The sequence below is a fragment of the Podarcis filfolensis genome (assembly GCF_964270895.1).
Source record: "Podarcis filfolensis genome assembly, chromosome: 2".
Taxonomy (NCBI): Eukaryota; Metazoa; Chordata; class Lepidosauria; order Squamata; family Lacertidae; genus Podarcis; species Podarcis filfolensis.
Window position 1 is genome coordinate 113,229,041 of NC_139605.1, and position 23,735 is coordinate 113,252,775.

General features: G+C 49.4%; 1 protein-coding gene across 5 annotated transcripts in view; it reads left to right on the forward strand.

The window, feature by feature from the left end:
• The window catches only part of LOC310755874 (nuclear receptor subfamily 1 group D member 1-like), a 56,997-nt gene that overhangs the window by 24,585 nt on the left and 8,677 nt on the right, over positions 1–23,735 (forward strand). For all 5 annotated transcript variants that reach the window (XM_083599266.1, XM_083599268.1, XM_083599269.1 and 2 more), the window contains 4 exons: positions 17,830–18,120; positions 18,939–19,027; positions 20,597–20,741; positions 22,361–22,881. In XM_083599266.1, coding sequence (XP_083455392.1) covers positions 17,830–18,120; positions 18,939–19,027; positions 20,597–20,741; positions 22,361–22,881 — 1,046 coding nt within the window. The remainder of the gene's footprint in view (positions 1–17,829; positions 18,121–18,938; positions 19,028–20,596; positions 20,742–22,360; positions 22,882–23,735) is intronic.

Genomic DNA, 23,735 nt, shown 5'->3' on the forward strand with positions numbered 1-23,735 from the left:
AGTATGCTTCATTGAACCATATTCTCTCTCTGGCTGCCTGTGCACACCATATATTTAAAACACATTGCTGCCCCAAAGAATGCTGGGAACTGTGCCCACCACAGAGCTACAATTTCCAGTGCCTTTGAGAAGCCACAGCTCCAGGATTCTTGGGGAAAGTCAAGGGCTTTAAACGTATGGGGTATATGAGGCATTCTCACTTACTGTTTCTGTTTTGCACACGGCTGCAATTCCCTGCACTTCCTTATCTGTTTCCTAGAGCTCACCTTTGCATCAGGGCTTCCCCATTCACTTCAAAAGTGTTTATGTGCAAAACTGCCCTTGAAATTAGCAGAGAAGAAGCCCACTTGAACGGCAGGGCTTTATATCAGATCCCATCTGCTGAAGTCATTCCCCATGTGTGCATGTAGGCATTGCTTTCTGCAATTTTTTTTTTTTACTAGTGTTTCCAAACCTGTTTCATAAGCTGTGTTATTTTGGGCGTGCAGCCAACGATCTCCTGCTATGTTTGCACATCCTTGTCCACTTATAGAAGCACAGAGTGCAATAATCAGTGATCTCTGCACACAGCACTCATCTCACGATGAAAATTAGCCTGAGGTTGGCCCTTTGCCCACAGGCACCCATTCCCCTGGCACCCTAAAGATAACACATTCACAAGGAGCAGATTAGTCTAGACTCTGGGATCGTGAAACAGCAAATACCCAGTGTGCATGCAGCAAAGCAGTATGCACACTGCTTGCAGAAGCAGTAAACGACATTTAGCTTATGTGTGAATGGTAGGATCTGTGCCATTTAGGACACGGACCTTATTTTACAACTTTCCCTTGAATATAAGAATGTAAGAATGTTCACCCTCCACCCACCCCATACTAATTGTACAGGCGCAGGTGGTACTGCAGTGGTAAGGTTGATCAGAGGCAGTAGTGGATGGAGCCATTATTATTATTATTATTATTATTATTATTATTATTATTATTATTATTATTGCCACCCATCTTACTGGGTTACTCCAGCGACTCCGGGCGGCTTCCAACAAATTAAAACACAGTAAGACATCAAAAGATTAAAAACATTACCAAGTTTGATTGTAGTGTAGACCTATGGTTCTCAAACTTTTTTCTCTAGGCCACATTCATTCCCACCCCCCCATAATATTTTATTAAAGCTTTTTCATAATACAGTAAGATAAAAGAAACCAAGCTAAATAAAAATAAAATAAAAACAGAGAGAAGAAAAAGCACAGAGTCCTCTCGCAAAGGTAGCTCTTAACCCACGTCATGCACAGAAAGTGGGGATCCCTCCCAAATCTCACCTGGGAGCTTCCCTTCCTTCTCCCTGGCTCTCAGCCTCAGAGATCTTCCCTGCCTTTCACCCAGGGCCCTTCCACCATCCACCCATCCATCCACCTCCCTCATGTATGTGTAATCCTTGGACCCCAAGAAAAGTCCTGTCCCAGCGATCCCCAGATGGTGGAAATGTCAGGTGCCATCGCAGCGTCCAGGCATCTTCACTTGGTCGCAAATGGGCCAAAAGCCAGGTGCAAAATGGGCTGATCTATATGGCACCCCATATGGGGTGATGGAAGGAGAGGCCCATGCTGCAAGCATGCCAAGGTCATGGCTCATAGAACCACGTAACCAACCTCTCATGCTTGGCACTTGCGCCCCTCTGTGTCTAGAGATGCCTCTTGATCAGATATGATGGTGTTCGGTGAGAGACAAACAGGTGGACTCCCCTCCTTTCTAGAGTGAAAACTGGAGGGTATTTTTTGGGTGCTTAATCTAGGTCAGTGGGGAAAAGCCTTAGAAATTGGGTATTATGGAGGTAGCTGTGTTGCAACTGCCAATTTCTGTGTTTGTGTAAGGGAGAATCAGGTGGCCCTGTCGGTGATTTACGAAACGGTCCAGCCTCCCCATCTCCTGTGCTGAAGGGGGTTTGGATGCCACAGAGGTATCCCTCTGGCGGGGGTCTTTATCATGCCTACCACAAAAGTGTGATCCAGTTACTAAGAATGGTCCCAACCTGGAGTTGGTGTGACCAAAAGAATGGTAAAAAAGACCAAAAAGAGAGAGGCCTGCCTTGGCCAGGAATGAGTCGCATCAGGGCTTCAGATGTGCTGGCAGCCCTGTTGCTCTCAAGAGCCTTTTGTCATTTCACCCTCCTGGCTGGATAGGTGGTTGTTGGTTTTTTCTGCACTCACGGCTTCCCCAAGAACCCTGGGAATTGTAGTTTGGCGCTGGTGCTGAGCGTTTGGATGTAGAGAGCCCCGGCCTACTTTACAGAACTACATTTCCCACAGTTCCCTGGGAAAAGCTGGGCCATGACGGCTCAGCTAGTTTAAGTCTGGGGATGTCTTAATTAGGCCACACATTCCAGCACTTCGGAAATAAGGTCATTTGTGTGTTTGAAATGCCAAGCACCTCTTCCTGAGGCTCTTCTTCTTTTTCTTCTTTAATTGGGTGTTTGTATTCATTTACTCTGTAATAGCCTCTCCGGCACTGGCTGGAAAAGAATGTGTTTGCAGTGCAATAGTTGAAAACAACAACAGCAACTTAAAAATTGTTTAATAGCACGTTGAGTCTCTCAGTGGATCCGACTTTTAGGGTAGCTGCAACACAAGCACAACCAAGAACTTTTACTATCTGGATGGGCAGTGAAAGGTAGATGGGGTAAAGGAGGGGAGCAATCTACAGCATCTGGGGTATATTTGCAAGCATGCATTTATATATATATCACCACTGCATACATCTCCTCTTTCTGCCCTCTCCCCTCAAGTTTTCTAGGTCTAGAAACCTGGGAGATGGACATGAACCCTGAAGAACTATAATGCACCTGTGTGTGCAACACAGAATGCATTTTTAAAATGAGTGCACGGACTCCAGCATCTTCCCAAAAGACAGAATAGAGACCAGGGACCGGCAGCAAAAAGTAGGGATTCTCCCTGGTAAATAGGGGCAATGGTGTGTTTGACAGTTCAGCTATGCAGCAAGTCTGCCACAAATGCTGGGGTCCATATTTATGTCAAGGGACGCGGGTGGCACTGTGGGTTAAACCACAGAGCCTAGAATTTGCCGATCAGAAGGTCAGTGGTTCGAATCCCCGCGACGGGGTGAGCTCCTGTTTCTCGGTCCCTGCTCCAGCCAACCTAGCAGTTCAAAAGCACGTCAAAGTGCAAGTAGATAAATAGGTAGTGCTCCGGCGGGAAGGTAAACGGCGTTTCTGTGCGCTGCTGTGGTTCGCCAGAAGCGGCTTAGTCATGCTGGCCACATGACCCGGAAGCTGTACGCCAGCTCCCTCGGCCAATAAAGCGAGATGAGCGCCACAACCCCAGAGTCGGTCGCAGACTGGACCTAATGGTCAGGGTTATTACTATATTTATGTCAGTTGTTTGTTTCCTATCAATAGCCCCAGAAGGGAGGTGGAAAGAACCGGGGGGGGGGGAGACAGGGAGCCCCCATGCATCAAACAGAAATGGGACAACTTGGATAGGAAAACGTTTGCAAATTGGAAGGGGAGACTGCTTGTTCCTTGACTTGTCGAACAGCTTCCTTCCAGTTTCCAAAACCTCCGCTGCCCGTGGGTTGGGGACTATTCACAAACCTGCTTTGGTTTCCCGTCTCTTGCTTTGAGTCTGGGAGCTCCCCTGCTGAAGCCGTGCAGCTGGGGATGATGAACTCTGCAGCAAAAAGCTCCCCCTCCCGACTCACTCGGAGCTGCGCCACCTCACCCTGCCCTTTCTCCCGTTGCGGTGACTTTGACCTACTTCGCTGTCTGAAGGCGGCGGCAGCACTTTCACAGGTGCCAGAGAGGCTGAGATCAAACTTTAAAATGTATCGCGGCAGGCAGGATGTGCTGGGCCAGGAGCGAAAGCAGACGCGGTCAGGGCGTGGTGGGGCTACCGCCTATTTGATTGCAGAGCAACCTTTACCTTTGCAAGGGATGCTATTCCTTCCGTGAACCTTACCAGGCGTTTGGAAACACCTTCACCGGGGTGGTAAACAAAGAAGCAAGGGGTGATAAGCAGGCTATCCTTTCTGATTCCTGTTACCTGTTGAACTGAGCCCTCCCATCTTGAACAAAAAATGTTTTCCCCCTTCCTGGAAAATTTCCAGCCCTGATCCAAAAGCAGTGAGGTCTGCTGAGTGAGACAGACTTGTTCAAGGCCACCAGTTCAAGTGGTAAAATTACACACAGGTACCTATGATATAAGGGACACGGGTGACGCTGTGGGTTAAACCACAGAGCCTAGGACTTGCTGATCAGAAGGTCAGTGGTTTGAATCCCCGTGATGGGGTGAGCTCCTGTTGCTCGGACCCTGCTCCTGCCAACCTAGCAGTTCGAAAGCACGTCAAGGTGCAAGTAGATAAATAGGTACCGCTCCGACGGGAAGGTAAACAGCGTTTCCGTGCGCTGCTCTGGTTCGCCAGAAGCGGCTTAGTCATGGCTCCCTCGGCCAATAAAGTGAGATGAGTGCCACAACCCCAGAGTCGGCCACGACTGGACCTAATGGTCAGGGGTCCCTTTACCTATGATATAGACCCAATGGCTTCGTCTTCTAAGGGGAACCTGCCCCCCCATATCTTATTGAACTCCAGCTCCCGTCGGCCCCAGTCAGCATAGCCAGGGGTCACAGAAGATGCAGCGAGATCCGGAGGGCCACAGGTTTCCTAATGCACAGCAGCTTTGGGGAGGTGCAATTTTCATGGGAGGTGTGGGGAAGCATGAAAGAGGGGTGCCTGCCACTTTCTGCTGCAGTCTCCTGCAGTTGCCTCTTGCCAATAGGGCTGGCCGAGGGTGGGGGGCAGTTAATCGCAAAAAAGAGGTTGGGGAAAGGTTACGTAGCCCCCTCCTAAATTTGGTTTGCCCAGAAGCAGTCAGGGTTGTATCAACAGAATAACGCGTGGCAGCAATGTGCTCTTTATAATAATGTAGTTTTACCCCAAGGAGGGGACCCACATTTCAGTTTCCCAGGCCCCACATCCCATCCTTGGGCCGTTCCTGAACTCATTCTGAAACCAGGTCACTGGAGACAAAACAAAAGCGAAATGAAAAGCCCCCATTAACCCTGATGTAAATGGGCTTCTGGTGAACCCAGTTGCCTAGGCAGCTCACCACAAGCCGAGCTTGCCAGAAACTTCGGAGGAGCGGTGTGTGAAAATATCTCCCACTGCATCATGGGACCGGTCAGAAAACAGGCTCACCAGACCCATATTCAAACCAGGTTGGATTCTGTTCTCCCCAATTCCTCAGCTTGGTTTTAAAAACAAGCCCAAATATGTCTGTGTGAGCTTGACTGCCTCTCCTTAGTCTTGACAGTGGATCAGTGCGTCTGGCTGTTAACCAGAAGGTTGGTGGTTCGAGCCCACCCAGGGGCAGCTGTGGGCAGGATTCCTGCATCGCGGGGGGCTGGGCTAGATGACCCATGGGGTCCCTTCGAACTCTGCAATTCTGTGATTCTATAATGGGGCTTCAGTTCAGCAGCAGTGCCCATGCTTGGCATGCAAAACACGCCAGGTCCAATCCATCTATAGGTAGGCCAGGAAAAGACCCCCGGTGTTTTAAGCTGGAGAGAGCTGTTGCCTAGTCCGCTGTAGCCAATCCTGAGCCACATGGACCAATGGACTGATGTTCTCAGGTGCCTGAAATCCCCAACTCCTTAAAACTGTGCAGAACAAGGGGGGCATCCCTTGTTTTTGCAACTTTGATCAGTCCTTTAGCAGGAAAAAAAAGCAAACATTCAATCCCTGGGAACCAAGATGCTTCTAAATATATCACTTGTGGGGTGGGGGCCTCTGGTAGTGTTTTGTCCCCTTAGCAATCTCCCCCCCCCCCATCTCAGTGAAGCAAACAAATATCCTTGTGATCACATTTGGTATCTTTATTTCCCAGGCTCTCTGCCTGTTCTGGGAGTGCTGCTGCAGTTCCAACAAGCCCACGGATGCACTCTGATTTGTTTAACCTACTTAAAGCCAAAAAACCGAGCTGCTCTTTCCTCTCCCGCCCCTCCCTCCCCTGTTCCACTGATGAAGGAACGTGCAGGCAGATTAAAGCCTGCACGAGTAGCTAGTGTCTCCTGGCAGGCTTCAGCTAAGACCCTAGCTAGACTCGTGTTCCCTTTCAGGGTAATCTTATTTATTGACACATCACCATTTTGCAAGGGAAGCATCAGCCTCCTCTCCTTCTCCAGAAGGACATCACTCGGGAGCCGAGGTGCGCTGGGTGGGGAGGCCGGATGGGACCAGTTAGGTTCAATTTGGTACGGCTTCCATTCCAGGCTGTTGGCCAGGACTCCACAAACAACTGATTTTTACTCTGTTTTCCACAAAGACAGGGTCAAGTTGCATTCTCAGGTCAATACAGAGGGGTTTCTCTACTCCAAGGGAGCCCCTTGTTAGGGGCCTAAGATCCATCTCTCTCTGTCTGTGGCCCTCCAGATGTTGGCGGACTCCAGATTCCATCAGCCCCAGCCAACTTGAGCAATGATGGGAGTTGTAGTCCTCCAACGTCACGGTTTCCCCAGCCCTGTTCTATAACCTGCTTTTAATGGAACTGCTGTGACTTCATGCAAGTGGTTTCTGTGGATTACTGATGTTCTTTAGAAGAGTCTGGTTTTTGGGGGGAAGGGGCGGGACTTGCCCCTTCTTGTAGTGTACCCCAGTGTCCAAAGGATGCTAGCATTGGAAGGGATGCATTTGACCTTTGCAGCAAGGTTACATCACAGCACGGTGTCCATTCTTTTCTGGCAACTGTTAGAAAGGGCTCCCTTAACAAGATACAACAAATGCAGACGTTCTTCCAATTTTGGCAACCCGCGTTTTAATCTGAGATATCAGATCCTTTGCTGGAAACTTTTTTGGCAAGCCTAACCAGACACATGATTTAGTTACTTACATTTGTTCTGAAACAAATCAGTCTTGCTGATTTTTATCTTTATTTTGAACGATGATGGCTTTATATATATATATATTTCTTTGTGAGATTTATCTATATGCCACTTGGAGAACGTCTAGATGGAGCAGTTCATACATTTTGCTAAATACATTTTTTAATACTGCCTGCCATCGGAGCAGCCCTGCTGTGAAGTAGGTCATTATAACCCCCATTTTATGGATATGGGAACTGAGGCTCAGATATAGTTTGCATGTTCTTGGCTGAGCAGAGATTTGAACACAGCTTGAAGCCATGTGCTATTGCCTGCCAAACGTGTCTTCTTTCATGTTAACAAAATGTGTTATCCTTAACACTGACTCCAGTTTAATAAAATAGATTTCTCTCTCTCTCCCCACCCCCCCCAGTTAATTTGCCAAACCCATTTAGATACTTGTGTTGGAATTCAGGGGAGGCCAGCATTAGAACCTCAAATTAGCCCCACATTTTGGCCCTTGAATTTGGAACCAGAAGTTTGCTATTGGAGATTGGCCGAGGAGGCTGCCTTTCCTATTGATTGGCTAAGCAAGCAAAACCCGACTCCTTTTTCTTTCCTGTTGAGCTGCAGCCTTTAGTTAGATCCAGGTAGGTGTAAAATAATGCATGCAAAAGTCAACTTCAAAGTGATAGATTAGCCAGCCCGAAATAGGGTCATTGCTCGTATCTGCAGAGGAAGGAGGAAAATCGGGTTTCACCGCTTAAAAAAAAAAGGAGGAGGAGGAGGGGGGAAACAACAGCAGCTCCCTGGCCTAGATTCCGAAATACATCAGGACTGCCGCCAGCTGTTGACTGCTTCAAAGGCAGCGTGAATCTGCCTTACAGACATGCTCCAGAACCACCCGGGAGCTGCTGAATTTGCCTTTGTCAGGTGAATTCAGGTCACCAGGTACAAGGCAGCAGCAGCCTTCAGTGCAGGGGCTCTGGAGGGCGCCTTGGATCGAATTTCAGCAGCGCCCGGGAAGTGCAAACTGCCGCAGTTTCTTTTCCTGCTGTGACATGTGCAGTGGCGCAGCTGAGATCCATTCCCTGGTTTCTGGTTTGCTCTAGGTCCGAGGACTTGCCGGGTGTGGGCCGAGATGGCCTCTTCCCTATGCGCTGGCCCCGCTGCAGAGAAACCAACTGCAGCGTCAGCAAGCAGGAGCAGCTTGGGCAGTGTGACGTTGCTGATGGATGAGGCAGCACACAATGGCAGCCACTAAGAATGCCATTCGGAGAGGAAGGGGTGTGCTTGACTGTTGGTGGAGGGTGTTGCTGTTGCCGATGGTGCCCATTTGGCTTACAAGGGGTTAGTGGTACAGTTGGTGGTACTCCGCTAACCCAGAAATAGTACCTTGGGTTAAGAACTTTGCTTCAGGATGAGAACAGAAATTGCGCTCCGGCAGCGCGGCAGCAGCAGGAGGCCCCATTAGCTAAAGTGGTGCTTCAGGTTAAGAACAGTTTCAGGTTAAGAACGGACCTCCAGAACAAATTAAGTTCTTAACCCGAGGTACCACTGTACAGGGGAGCTGACGGCTGCTGATGCAGAGGAGAGGCTTCTGCTCTCATTTCTCTGCCACTGATCTGCTCTATTGACCTTGTGTGAGGCATCATAATCATAATTTTATTATTTATATCCCGCCCGTATAAAAACATAATCGAACATCAAAAACTTCCCTGGGACTCAGATTCTGCTCCCACCCTGTTTGCGTGGTTCCACGAATGCCAGAAAGACCCCTTCTCTCCCCATCTTCCAAAAACTGACATTGGGCTAGAATGTATTTTTTAAAATTACGGAATAGCCAGCTCCTGCTCTCTGCCCGTGCATACGTACTCAAAACAGGCTCAGAGCTGTTTTCGTGTCAAAAGTGCGCTGTCTCTTGACATCGCACACTCACAACTTGCCTGGAGATCTCAAAACGCCCCGCTCCAGATGTTACAGCATGGTGAGGTGCGTTGAGAATTACCTGCCGAGGTGAGAAAGATGCTATATAGGTTGATAAGTGCTTCAAAACTAGGTAAAGCTTGCAGCCCATATTGAAATCTAGCAAAATATTGTTATTCAAGCCCTCCATTCTTCTTCAAAGGAAGTTACCTTGTACTAGGTCAAGAGTTTTTGTCTCATCCAGCCCGGTGTTTTCCACTCTGGCTTTCCAGGATCTCAGGCACAGAGAGTTCTTTCCCATCACCTGCTGCTGCCTGATCTCCTTTTAAGCTAGAAATAACAAAAATTGTGCCAGAGACCTTTTGCATGCAAGAGGATATCCTGTGCCACTGAACTGTAATCCCTCTTCTTCAAGCTGTCAGGATCCATCACGTTTCAAGGGACTGCTGCCTTTTACGAAGAAGTAAATTCCATAGGGATCAATGGGTCTGATGCCTATATGATAGCCATCGTCAAAAAAATCAAAAGAGCTGTCACATGGAAGATGGAGCAAGCTTGTTTTCTCCAGCTCTGGCTGGCCAGACGCAAATGTATTCTGGCTAAACACCAGGAAGAACTTTCTGAGAGCAAGAGCAGTGGGATGGATTCCCTTGGGAGCTGGTGGACTCTCCATCCTTGGAGGTTTTTAAGCAGAGGTTGTATGGCCACCTGTCATGGATGCTTTAGCTGAGATTCCTGCATTGCAGGGGGTTGAACTAGATGACCCTTGGGGGTCCCTTCCAACTTTGCATTTTTATGATTCTATATAGTGCAGAGGCAGAGTCTGCAGTCCCACTCAGTACTGGTAGGGGTTGCTCATTCCCTTTCTCCTACACTTGGCGCAGTAGCCAGGAGGGTAGCATTTTATCAGTAGAGGCATATCAAAAACAGGCACATGAATTAGAGCACCTGTCTGTGATTTGCTAGGCATCTTCTTAGGGGCTGGTGCAGGACCAGTGGTCAGGGATGATGGGAAATGTAGTCCAGCTGGAGACCTGAGTCTGGGGAAACCCTGATCTGGAGGGCAACAGATTTCCTACCCCTTCTGTGAATCAAGGGTAGCCAACATGGTGCCCTCCAGGTGTTGATCAACTCCCATCATGCCCAGCAAATGTGGCTAAGTCAAGGATGATGGGAACTGTAGTCCGACGATGTTTGGGGGAGCCACACTGCCTATCCCTGCTCTCCATGGTCTTTGTATGTTTCCTGATCTTCCTTTTCTTTGAGCCGGATTGTTAAACTTTCCATTTTAGATTCCTGCCTGCACGATAATCTCGCTCAGCTACAATTGCAGAACCGCAACGCGTTAAGTGGCTTCATTTTGTAACGATAGTAGGAAGGATGAAATAATAATAATGTGGATTTGGAACTAGCTGGGGCGCCACAATGTGGGCAGGGGGGACGTGAGTTTAGGTGTCTTTTAGCAGAGGCGAGTAAATAGGCTGAAATGATCCTATTCAGTGCTATTTTAAACCGGCGGCTGCCAACTTTCAGGGTGTTGTGAAAAGCCGAGATATAAATACAGATAATCCACAGTCTGCCCACCTTTGAAAGCAGTGGTTTTCAGTGTTTCAGGAAATACTTTGCAGACAGACTGATCTGTAAGAAATCCGTGTGTCACTGAGGATTCAGAAGCAATATTTAGTGTGCTGCATCACCCCGGCACACAGGGTCCTCCTCGCTGGTGGCCCTGCATCAGAATGTGCCCTCTAGAGAACATGCCCATCGCTTCTGCAGCATCTCTGCACATTGCAGTGAAAGATAAGCACCTGGCTTGTCTGCTGTTATTGATCTTCTCAGCAAGGAAATCCTCCTGATAAGGAGGTTCTCCGGAGCACAGTTTTCAGGCCGCTGTTTTTAAACAAAATAAGAGGCAGCAAAAAGTAGATTCATCAGTGCATGTGGTTGGGATGAAGGAACATGACAAGATGTCTCTGCAAACAAGTATTAAAAAAGGTCATGCAAAAGCCACTCTTCTGCCGGTTTAATGAGTGCCATTTCTTACGTTTAAAAAACGTGAGAAACACAGAAGTGGGAGTGCTAATTGGGTGTAGGACACAAGATGCAAGGCAGACTGTGGTCAAGGGTTTGCTGGAGACTAAGACCAGCATCTTAAAAAGCAGAGACATCACCTTGCCAACAAAGGTCCGTATAGTTAAAGCTATGGTTTTCCCAGTAGTGATGTATGGAAGTGAGAGCTGGACCATAAAGAAGGCTGATCGCCGAAGAATTGATGCTTTTGAATTATGGTGCTGGAGGAGACTCCCGAGAGTCCCATGGACTGCAAGATTTCCACTCTGAAGGAAATCAGCCCTGAGTACTCACTGAAAGGACAGATCCTGAAGCTGAGGCTCCAAGACTTTGGCCACCTCATGAGAAGAGAAGACTCCCTGGAAAAGACCCTGATGTTGCGAAAGATGGAGGGCACAAGGAGAAGGGGATGACAGAGGACGAGATGGTTGGACAGTGTTCTCGAAGCTGCCAGCATGAGTTTGACCAAACTGCGGGAGGCAGTGGAAGACAGGAGTGCCTGGCGTGGTCTGATCCAGCGGGTCACGAAGAGTCGGACACAACTAAATGACTAAACAACAACAACAAGACCAGCAAATGACAAGGCATACTGATCAGAAACAGTATGAGAGTTCTTGAGAAGCATTCAGGATTTGAGATTATGCTTTGCGCGCACAAGGTTTGAGATTCAATCTCCAACATCTCCACATCAGGCTGGAAGATACCCCCCTCTGAAATCCTGGAGTGTTGCTGCCGCCAGTGCAGGCAAATATTGAGCTAAATGGACCAATGGTCTGAACTCTGTATAAGACAGATTCCTGTGTTCCTTGGTTTGTATACCCAGCCTCTTGCAGGTTAAGGATGCGTCACCCAAACGTCCTAAGACCCAGATCCGGCACTGGTGCAGCCTGCGACAGCTACTTGTGCGATATTCACCTCGCCACCCACCTGTATTTTGTCAGCCACTTACTTGCTCTAGTTAAGAAAATCACTGTTTGTAGTCTGAGCAAAAACAAGCCCATTCCTGTGGTCTTCACTTCAAAAATTACAGCAGCAGCAATAAGTGCTGCAAAGCATACCCCAGTGTGTCATATACAAATCTGGCTCCAAAATTAAGCTTTGCACGGTTTCCAAAGTTCAGTGTGCACAAGCAAAATTCTCAGATGATTTAGCAAAGCTAGAAAGCCAAAATTGCGTAGAGAAAGCAGGTACTGTACAGTGCTATACTTGTTAAATAGGTACGTTGGAACAGTGTACTGTTTCAAATCACACAATTTTTATAGAATCTATACCAAACTCTGTTATACTATATGTATTCGCATAAACCATCCTGAGAAGAGCTGACCTGGGTATCTAGAAGTAATGAGAAGGTAATGGGGCATAATGCAGACATCTGGATTTCTTTTTCCACTGCCGGAGGGAGAATGGGAGACTATAAATACTGGGAAGGAGGAATCCTGGGTTCCATCACACCTCCTGCTTATTCCTGTTGTATATATGCAGAGTAAAGGTGCGTTTTTTCATGGAGGGGAGATTTATTTAAACTTGTAGGAGTGATGGTGGCAGTCCCATTTTAACTGCTCCCTCCTTGCAGCTGCAATCTGGGCTGCCCAGATTCACGTATTGCGCAACTCATATTTTTGCAGATTAACCTCTGCTGCCCTTAGCTTTTACCAAGAGAGGTCTGGTGCCTTAACTTGACCCAGGGGTCAGTAGCGCTCGGTGTGCCGTTTTCAGGCAAGAGTCTCCCATTTTGGCTTCCGGAAGGCCCCCGTCCTCCTCTTCTGCAATCCTACACCTGGGGAAAGGAAGGGAAAGGGGCTGCTCTCCTTCTTACGGAGGGCGTTCTGCACATGCACAGATGCACTCTTTTCTAAAACCTGCTCCCTGCGGTCCCGGCTGGGCGTGGCGATTCTCCTCCAGGAGCCAGCCGCGAACTTGTCCATGCGCTAACAAAGGAAGGATCCGGCCACCTCCACAGCTCCCCTTCCTCCCGAATCGCGTCTCTCGCCCGCCCCCGCTTTCATGCATGCAGGTGCATGCGCAACCCCTTGCATGCATGCATGCAGCTGCATGCGCAAACATGCAATGCCGCGTCTTGCATCGCGGGCGCCTCGCGTGCAGAGAGCCGCCTCCTGCTGTCGGGGAGGAGGATGAATGCCGCCCGAGCCATGTGAGCCGCGAGTCAGGTGTCTCCCCTCCCCGCCTTGGCGGCGCTCCAGCACGTTGCTTGTTCCTGACACTCGTTCCGCGGCAGCTAGAGGCGGACACGTGAGGCGCTGACCCGATTGGAGGCTCCGCTCCGCAGGGGAGGCGAAGCGGAGCTGGGAACCGGAGCTCGCTCCTGCCACCGCCGCCCCCTCGGAGCTCTTCTCCGGCGGCGATTGGCAGGCGCTAAAAATAACAAGCGCTCGGGCTGCTGCTCGCTTGGCACAGATGCGCGGCGGGCAGCGCGGCGATCCCGGGGCAGTTCGGCCGCCCCATTTGCAAAGTCGCGGAGATGGGCATGGAAGCAAAGTCATTTAAGGGTTTTTTTTAAGAGATAGAGAAAACAGGGAGAAGTTCGTGATCATGGGCGTAGCCAAGGGGGCCAGTTGACCCCCTAAATCAATCAAAATCAATACAAATTTGAGGTTCCTCCCCAGCAAAAGACTGCACCCCTAACCAAAAACCTGGCTACGCCCATGGAGAGGTGGTCGACATATTACAGTATTTTGGGGGTTTTCTGCTCCTAAAGATGTATGCAGAGAGCCAGAGTTTTGAAGCGTAACCCAGCACCCAAGACTAGTGGGACAGGATTCAAATTGATGCCCAATTTCCGTGTGTCTTGGTGGAATCAAGGTGTAAACAGTTGTTTCCCCCCAACTGCGCTTCTGATCAATGGGGCAATTCCACCGACCCCTGTAAAACAACCCTTGAGGCCACTTCAGGTATCCAAAAGAAGTGATAAAAATAAGTTCTGTGTGAGAGATGCATGCATCTCAGTTCTGAACATACAGGGTTGCTGCTATGCTGAGTAAAAACCATTTTTCATCTAGCCCAGGGTTTCCCAAACTTGGGTTTTGAACTACAACACCCATCATCTCTAGCTGGCAGGTCTGGTGGTCAGGGATGATGGGACTTGTAGTCCAAAAACAGCTGGAGACCCAAGTTTGATCTAGCCCAACACAATCTCTCCCATGACTGGCAGCGGCTACCCCAAAGATTTCAGGCAAAAATCTTTCCTGTTGCCTTTGCTATCCTTCTGCTGGGCTTAACAAGAATCTGACCTGGAACATTCTGCTGTATGCAGAGTATGTGATCTTCTGCTAAAAAGGTAAAGGTAAAGGTAAAGGATCCCTGATACTTAAGTCCAGTCGCGGACGACTCTGGGGTTGCAGCGCTCATCTTGCTTTACAGACCGAGGGAGCCAACGTTTGTCCGCAGACAGTTTTTCCGGGTCATGTGGCCAGCATGACTAAGCCGCTTCTGGCGAAACCAGAGCAGCGCACGGAAATGCCGTTTACCTTCCCGCCGGAGTGGTACCTATTTATCTACTTGCGCTTTGATGTGCTTTCGAACTGCTAGGTTCACAGGAGCAGGGACCGAGCAACGGGAGCTCACCCCGTCGTGGGGATTCGAACCGCCGACCTTCCGATCGGCAAGCTCTAGGCTCATTGGTTTAGACCACAGCGCTACTTCCGCTGTCCAGTCAGGAGGGTGAGATTTGTTCCAACAAGGGGATCACTTTCACCACATCGTCCTCAACAGAATGCTCCCCCATATCCTCTCCCTCAAACCCTCCACTGCCAAATTAATCCGGATTTACTATTTCTGCAGGGTTGTGTGTGTTTTTTTCTTAAACTTATCGGATTTTCTGCAGAAACGGTAAATCCGGATTAAATGGGTGAATAATAATGGGGCAGCATTTTGATGAGGATGGTGTCATGTGGATGCTGCAAAGGAGAAGAAGCGTGATTTCACTTGCTCTGCTTATCTTTGCAGCATCTTTTGACTGTCCAGAGAAGGTCCTAAGGTGTTGTGGGGAAGGGAAGGTGTTTGCCTCTCTGATCCACAGAACCAGCAGTGATAGAAAAAGCACATTGTGGGACATGCATGCCTTGTTGAACTGTTTGCTTTTAGGCTGAGGTCCAGAGCCCACCATAGAAGTTGAATCTTTGGCTTCGTTGTTCGTTTGATGAGGGAGTTTGGGCTGTTCTCTGTTTGGAGAAGAGGCCCACTGTTTAGAGTTCGAGAATTCCTTGATCTAGGCCAAAGCTCAAATGCAGTTCTAGATCATGCAAGCGAAATCCCAGATGCCCCTTCAGCTGACGGTCTGCCGAGCAGAATGGTTTGAGTGCGCTCTCTCGCTGGGAAGAAACTCTTCTCCCATGCCCAAAGTTGGTTTTAAGGCCGGCGCTGCTTGCAGCCTGAACATGCTGCCCTTGCCCTTATAAGCTTCACAATGCCTAGGAAAACATAAAAGAGAGGCGGTTTATTTTTGGCGCATGTTTTTGAAGCCAGGGGTTTTTGCAGGACAGAGCTGAGTGACGATGATTGGCCCTTACGGCAAATTAAACTCATTCTGTCACCAAAAGATAGAAGGGAGCGAGGGAGTGTGGAGACGTTTGCTCGGAAAGTACTCCTCCGTTCCTGATGTAGGTCGCATGCGGATGTGGTGTGTGAGTTCGGGCACATAAGTCGAGGAGCCAGAGGGAGTGCGGCTCCTGTAACGCTTCTGTGTGGTCCACTTTACAAAATCCTTGTGCAATGGAGCACATCTCTGCTTCTTTTGGAGGGGGGCAGAGGAGAAAATGTTGAGTTAGCGAAGGAGGCATCAGGAAAAGGGAGAGGAGCTGAGAGCTGGTGGGACCACTGGCCTTTCCCTGTGGCTCTTCAGGAATGATGAAAATTGACATCTAGCAATGTCTAGAGGACCCCACCTGTACTTTATAGGGATGCCAGGGGGCTATTGTCGTTAAAAGAGCCTTCCTTAGCCTCTCTATAGTCTCTTCCCTTTGGCCAGGCCTGAACACACAGGCTGATCTCCCATCCTGATCAATTCCTCTGACGTCAGGCTCACAACCTGCCCTGGCCTTGAGACCTGGCAGTGCAAAGCTATTAAAAAGGGTGTTAAGGGACAGTTTCACCAAGCGATTCCCTAAACGCACTGTTGGAAGGGAAGCCAATTGCCCTGAGCCGATGGGGCCTCTGATTTGGCATTTGCAGTGGCACCTTGTGGGGTCCTGGCACGGCCTTCCGCCTCTCAGATGGCCGCTTGGGCTTTCGTGCCTTCATATGCGTGCCATCCGCTTGTCCTAGTTTTCACGCAGCACGTGTCGCCCGGGCCACATCATTCTCTGCTCTTCCCCATGCGCCGTCCCACATGGAGGCCGCATGCGTTCAGTCGGTCACTGGCTTCACACCTTCAGGCACAGCTGCCAGCTCAGTGCCCTGGCGGAAAGAGACACAGTTTTTTGCGGGGAGGAAGGGAGGGGTGGTGGTTTGCGGCAGCAGTGACCCCAATCGAGGCTGAATTTCCCCATTTCCTCCTCTCTGACCTCTGTGCACAGGTTTTGACTGGTCAGACGGCTGGCACACATGCCGTCTGCGAAAAGACAGAGCCATGGTTTGCTAAAGAAGGGGTGGAGCAACGGTGGTTCGAAATCACAGCCAGGTTAATGTCGGATGAATGCTAAAGGCACAATTTGTAATCGGCAACGGATGTTGTCTTACTATTGCTTTCGCTTCTCGCAGCCGTCGTAGATTGCAGAATAAAGTTTGCTTGGAGCTTTCAGCAGAAAGTGGTTCAGCTTGGCCTTGATCGGTGGTTCCACAAGCCACCTCATATTCTCCGTCGTTCCCTTTCCTCTCTTCCAGCAATGCCCTATATGGCACTAGTTCACGGTGATTTTTGCTTTCTTTGGCCCTCAAGAAATGAGAGCTGAGGAATTGGAAGGATCTGTTTGTTTGCTAGCTGCCTGCCGCTGCCTACAAGAGAGTTGGTGGGCTGGAGGCAGGAACAAACTCACTTTATAGGAGTGCAAAAAGACGCCTCTAGTCACCAGCACCTCTTTGAACCCATGGTGCCCATTGCCTTGGCAAGGCTTCTGGAGTCTTCTGTGAAGACACACCCAGGGGTGCCCTCCCCCCTTTTAAAAGCAAACGGGGGGGGGGGGTCTGCTCACCCCCACACTCATTGTTTACATCCAAGCAATGGCATCTTGTAGGTGCACAGACTCCGGTGACCTGGTCCTTGCTCAGCCACGACAGAAAATGTTGAATTAGAGAATCTCCTGGAATGTTTTCTGGAACATTTTCTTATGCAAATTAGGATCATTTGCATCTGTAAATTTTCAGTTTGCGTTGGAGGAATTTTTTTTTTTAATGACCTGAAGAGTGAGTTAATTGAAGATAAAATAGTGACTGAGTGCTACGTAGATGTATTTATAATGTTGTGTTTTACGAGGATCATATGAGGATGATTATTAATGTATGTTTCTTTTTTTCTTTAGTTTTTATGTTTGATATATTATTCTCCAGTTTGAATTTCATGGTACATTAGGTTGAAAACCTCTTCATAAAACTTTTTTTTAAAAAAAGTTATCTAATTTAGTCTGCTCCTTTCACTTGTCTTTAGTAAACATATTTAACAACTTGGGGGTAGTTTGCCTAATACTATATTGGCAACTGGTACTTGTTCATTGTTACCAAGGAAACGTAGTTCTCCCCTCCTCATTTTACACTCACAACAACCCTGTGAGGTGGGTTAGGCTGAGGCCCGGTCACCCAGTGAACTTCATGGCTGAGTGAGGATTCGAATGCAGGTCTCCCAGGTCAACATCTGACACTCAGTTTTATATTAGGGATCTCTTCAATCAAGCGACGTATATGACTTCTAAGCAAATAAATGTTCCAAGCAGGTTTCAGCTCACACTTGCTCGACGTCTCTCTGCAGTTCCACAGTCCTGATCTTTTCCCTACCTCCTCCTTGTCCACCGTCTCTCCAGGTGGCGTGATCCTGTATGTGGGCTCCACAGCCGGCTCCAGCCCCACCCCGGGCAGCCCCCCCAGTGGATACCTGGTGCCTTCGCCTCAACACTCACTGCCATCCTCGCTGGAAGAGCTGACCCTTACGGAGATCGGGGCCATTAAGCCTCAACGGGCCAGCTCCCCGTCCTCGCCCAAGGTAGCCTTCCAGTTCCCCGAGGGCATCCGCTACCCCAGCAAGGGCCAGTCGCCCCCAACGCAGAGCAGGGTACCCGCTGCCAAACAGAACGGAGCCACCGGCACCTTCACAAGTAAGTGGCTCTCAGTTTGTTTGGGTGGTATTATTATTTTTATTTTTATTATTATTATTACTACTACTACATGTTACGTTCTTTCAGGTTACGTCCCGCGGCGACCTGGAAGTACCAGAAAGGGTTACTTCCGGGTTTCGCCGCTGGCGCATGCGCAGACGTGCAAAGTGACGTCATGCACAGAAGCAGCGAATCACAACCCATGCGTGTGCAGATGCGCCGCTGCGGGTTGCGCTCTTTTCATATTGCAAATTGGCCTCCGGAACGGATCCCGTTTGCAACAAGAGATACCACTGTATTATTATTATTATTATTGGGTTTTTCAAAAAACTTGAACAAATTTACTTCACGTCCAATTCTATGATTCTAAGATCTGCCTAGTTACTTGCGATTTGAAAACCTACCTTACTGCAAAGGCTCAAGGCTGGGGCCAGCCTTTCTTCTCATTTACCTCCCTTTAATTTATCATGTGGGAGCGCTAGCCCATTGCTACTCCCGTTTTAAAGAAGGGAAGAAACGTTTCACTTAGCTGAAGTGGGTCTGGTGTTGTGTTGGCATGCAAATCTCCATTTCCATTGGGCCTGCACGCTCTAAACCGGCCTTCCCCAACCAGCTGAATCTCCAGCCGTTTTGGACTTAACAACTGCCATGACTATTGGGAGTGCTGCCATCTCTGGCTAATAATGCGAGTTATAGCTCCCAAAATCTGGAGGACGCCATGTTTGGGGGGGGGGGAGCAATTGGCAGGGGGCAGAGACTGAGGGTGGAGAGGAGGGCACAGGTGGAGAATTAACCACCATTTTTCTCTTCCTCAACAGAGACAGGTGGGATGGTGCTGCTCTGCAAGGTTTGCGGTGACATTGCCTCAGGCTTCCACTATGGCGTCCATGCTTGTGAGGGATGCAAGGTAAGCTGTGCTCTGCTTATTCTCCTTTTCACACATCTATAAAGTTTTCTCTTAAGCGATAAGGACTGGAAATCATTATTTTAAGTAAAAAAGAACCAAGCTGAGATCCTTAGAGCACTGAATTTGGCACCTTTTATCGAATCTTCTGCTTGTGCATTGGAATGTGGATCACATGCAACTCTGGCTCTTGCGTGTGCTTTTCATAGATCCCGGGACTATGTTTTCCAAACCAGCCATGAGCTCTGCATTAACTGGTTTACTTTTAAAGTGCCTTGCAGAAGTGATGAGTCTTGACTCTCTCTTGCCCGTCTCCCTGTTTGAATTGAAAGCAGGTGTGCTATATACTGCAATATAGCCTCTAGCCAAGTAGGTTTTGAAGGCGACGCTCAGACATGGCTAGGAAAGACAAAACGGGTGCTTTGGTTATGACCAGGGGCATTGCTAGGTGCTTATGCGGTAAAGGCTGTATGGCACAAGGCTGCATAATATTTGCATATTCTAATTTGTACATGTAGATGCCTCTGGGAAATTAAGATTGCAAGTTGCTGGAAGTCTCACTAGCACTGTATGAGTGTGTGTGTGTGTGTGTGTGTGTGTGTGTGTGTGTGAAGGGGAGCAGGGAAGGGTTGAGAGACCCAGACCCTGCTAACCCCCCCCCCCAAAAAAAGACCCCCACATGCTGTGGCTCAGGCTATGTGGGCGGCCCCCTAACAGCATTCCTGAAGCTTATCAAGCCAATTGGAGACCATTTTGTTTGCTGTCCATCCAAACTGGCCCCCTGGGAATTTGGGGGAGAGTTAACTTGCGCTAGGTTCCCTGTAGCTCTTTGCAACCCCTTCAGCCAACTTTTGGAAAGAGGCTAACAGCATTCTCAGCTTTAATTACAACTCTGAAAACAGAGCAGATAGGGCTGCCATACATCCGGAATTTCCCAGAAATAGCCAAGATTCATCCATCAAAAATAGCGTCCCGGTGGAATTTTTGAAAATGGGTTAAAATGTCCAGGAAAACCCGTATCAGAAGTGTTGATTTTTTTTTTTTGCGAATTTCCTGAAAAATAGCTAAGAAGCATCATTTTGGGGAGAGATGTTCACTTTTGGAAATCTGGCAACCCCAAGTGCAGACCAGGGACGCGGGTGGCGCTGTGGGTTAAACCACAGAGCCTAGGACTTGCCGATCAGAAGGTCGGCAGTTCGAATCCCCGCGACGGGGTGAGCTCCCGTTGCTCGGTCCCTGCTCCTGCCAACCTAGCAGTTCAAAAGCACGTCAGAGTGCAAGTAGATAAATAGTCCCTCCTCCGGCGGGAAGGTAAACAGCATTTCCGTGCGCTACTCTGGTTCACCAGAAGTGGCTTAGTCATGCTGGCCACATGACTCGGAAGCTGTACGCCGGCTCCCTCGGCCAATAAAGCGAGATGAGCGCCGCAACCCCAGAGTCAGTCACGACTGGACCTAATGGTCAGGGGTCCCTTTACCTTTACCTAAGTGCAGAATAGGGGGTCAGCGTGTGACATGTGTTAGTATTAGGTTCTCTTTGCTAACCTGGTCGCTGTTTCCTTCCATCCGCCAGGGCTTCTTTCGCAGGAGCATTCAGCAGAACATCAACTACAAGATGTGTGTCAAGAACGAAAACTGCATGATCATGAGGATGAACCGCAACCGCTGCCAGCACTGCCGCTTCAAGAAGTGCCTGGCGGTGGGCATGTCAAGAGATGGTAAGCATCTAGGCAGGGTCAGAGCAGCCGTCAGAGCAGCAGACTCTTGCTCTCGGGGCTGTGGGTTCGAGCCCCACATTGGGCAAAAAAATCCTCCATTGCAAGGGGTTGGACTAGATGACCCTTGAGGTCCCTCCCAGCTCTGCAATTCTATGATTTTATGATTCGGGGCAGCTGTAATGAATTACTTTCAGTGACAATCCAGAGCTTTGGATGTACATCAATAACAGGCCCTGTGGTTTTCCTGCAAGTGCATTAGAATTAGTTGAGCAACACCAAACTGCATTGAAGTGTCCTGTGTTTCATCTAAGAGATAGTAGGCAGAGTGTTTGTTTACAGTATTGTAAAACACACTCCCCTTAGGAAAGGCAGACCTGGGGGCATCCTCTCTAAAATGGCTAGGGAGTGGGGCATGAGAAAAGAGTGCTAGACCCTGGTTTGCTTTCTAATTAATGTTTCCCACAATACAAAGTCCAAGCCAGCCTTTAAAGCACAAGCAATGGCTGGCTATTTCCGCTGCTCCTTTACTCTTACAAGGGCACTGTGTCAGCAAATCCTTTGGTTGATAAATAGAGCCCTGGGCTGATTTATGCTTCCAGGCCAGGATTTCCAGGGCAACGGAGAAAGTTGTAGGAGGAGCCTCTCATGCCCAGAAAGCAGGCAGCATCCACGACAACTCTCTTGGGTACGTGATAGATGTACCCAGAAACCTTGAGGAGCTGGTGACTAATTTCGGCTTCGCAGTGATGCTGTGGATTTTGGAACAGGGTTTTATCTGGTCCCCCTCCGCTTTGTCTGTGGAAAAGTTAATGCCAAAATCGGCAGTCGCCGCCACCCCACAAGTTGCAGAAATTGTGCATACGTGCAGTGGGTCAGCGCATCTAGCTGTTAACCAGAAGGTTGGTGGTTCGAGCCCACCCACCCAGGGACGGCTGTGAGCAGGATTCCTGCACTGCAGAGGTTTGGACTAGAAGACCCTCAGGACCCCTTCCTCCAGTTTGCCAGTGTGGTGTAGTGGTTAAGAGCAGTAGCCTCGTAATCTGGTGAACCGGGTTCGCTTCCCCGCTCCTCCACATGCAGCTGCTGGGTGACCTTGGGCCAGTCACACCTCTCTGAAGTCTCTCAGCCCCACTCACCTCACAGAGTGTTTGTTGTGGGGGAGGAAGGGAAAGGAGAATGTTAGCCGCTTTGTGACTCCTTCGGGCAGTGATAAAGCGGGATATCAAATCCAAACTCTTCTTCTCCACAGTTTTATGATTCTATTTGAGATAGCTTACCTGATTTGGCCTGTACCTCTTTCAGTGGTGTTTGAGGCGATTCCAAAGGCCTGTACCACTGTCTTTGCCTCCCCACCCACCCCAGTGCTGCCAGGTTGGAAGCAAGAACAGGGAGAATTTTGGTGGGTGCAGTTTCCCCCACATTAGCATAGGGACAAGGAGAAAAGCTTCTCATGCCGAAATCTTCCATCACTACAGATTATCCTCAACCTGCTGTTTATTTTCCGGACGGCGGCATGCTGTCCCCAATAGCTGTCCCCTTGACTTGCCCAAGAAGGGCCCGTTTCATGGCATCCTTTTCCCTTGCTCACATTCTCCTGCCATTTCTCTCCCCCCCAACAGCTGTGCGCTTTGGGCGCATTCCTAAACGGGAGAAGCAGCGCTTGCTGGATGAGATGCAGAGCTACATGAACAGCCTGAACGAGGCCCCCATGGACGTTGGCATGAGCCCTGAGGCGGACGCCGCCCCACCCAGCCCCAACGCCCAGGAAGAGGAGGCCATCAGTGCCATCTCGAGGGCTTACCACGACATCTTCGTCAGCGGCCAGGACCGCCTGGGCAAGCGGGGAGGGTCCCCCGGGAGCGAGGCCTGCCCTTTGACCAACTACAACGATCAGCAGCTGAACAACTCCTACAGCTACGGGCAGTATGAGTCGGCCACTCTGCGCGTGTCCAGCTACGGCCCCCAAGAGCCCCCCGGCTTCGTGGACAACGGCTCCCGGTGCTTTGGCAACGAGATCTTCAAGGCCCAGCAGTCCGGCTATCTGCACAATGCCGGGTGCTACCCAGCCTTTGAGTACGGCTATCCCGAAGCAAACGCCCAGAGGGGCTGCCCCTGGCGGGGTACTACCAGTCGAGGCATCGTAAGTACTAGAATTAAATATTATATTGGGGAAAACACTGCCATCGGATGTGTGGCGATAGCCACAAGAATGTAGGCATCACTGGAGATAGGTTATGGAAGATGGGTAGGGACAATGATTGCCAACAATGGAGCCTCCATGCAGAGGGGCATGATACCTTCAAATCTTCGGGGCAGACAACAGGGGGTGGTTATCTTCTCTGCACCGTAACTTTTCATTACTCCCCAATGTTGGCCAGCTTCAGGGAAAGAGAGAATCGTAATGATGCAGAGGGTGAGTGCATCTAGCTGCTGTTAACCAGAATGTTGGTGGTTCAAACCCACCTAGGAATGGCTCCCTGCATTGCAGGGAGTTGGGCTAGCTCTACAGTTCAGTGATTCAACGCTTCCGAGCGGGCTTGAGCCTCAGCACGGCTCAGTTTGGAAATCAGGCACTGGGCCGAGCTGCGGTGGAAGACTGCCTTCAGCTTGCAAAGCTGGGCTTGTTGGCTGCTGCAGGATCTCCAGCATGACGCTCTGGTTTTCAGCTGGGAAACGCTTCAAGCTCCCTCTGTTGGAAACAACGCTCTCTGCACCGCAAATGAGCCATTTTCAAGAGCCCTCAGGGCTATAAGAAATACAGCGTCTTATGTTGCATTTTAGGATTAAATAAAGGCAACCTTCCCTTCAGAAATGACCTGCTTGAATCAGGGCAATAGTATTCCAAGGTCTAGCCACATGTGCACATCACATAGGGATGTGGGTGGCGCTGTGGGTTAAACCACAGAGCCTAGGACTTGCCAATCAGACGGGGTGAGCTCCCGTTGCTCGGTCCCTGCTCCTGCCAACCTAGCAGTTTGAAAGCATGTCGAAGTG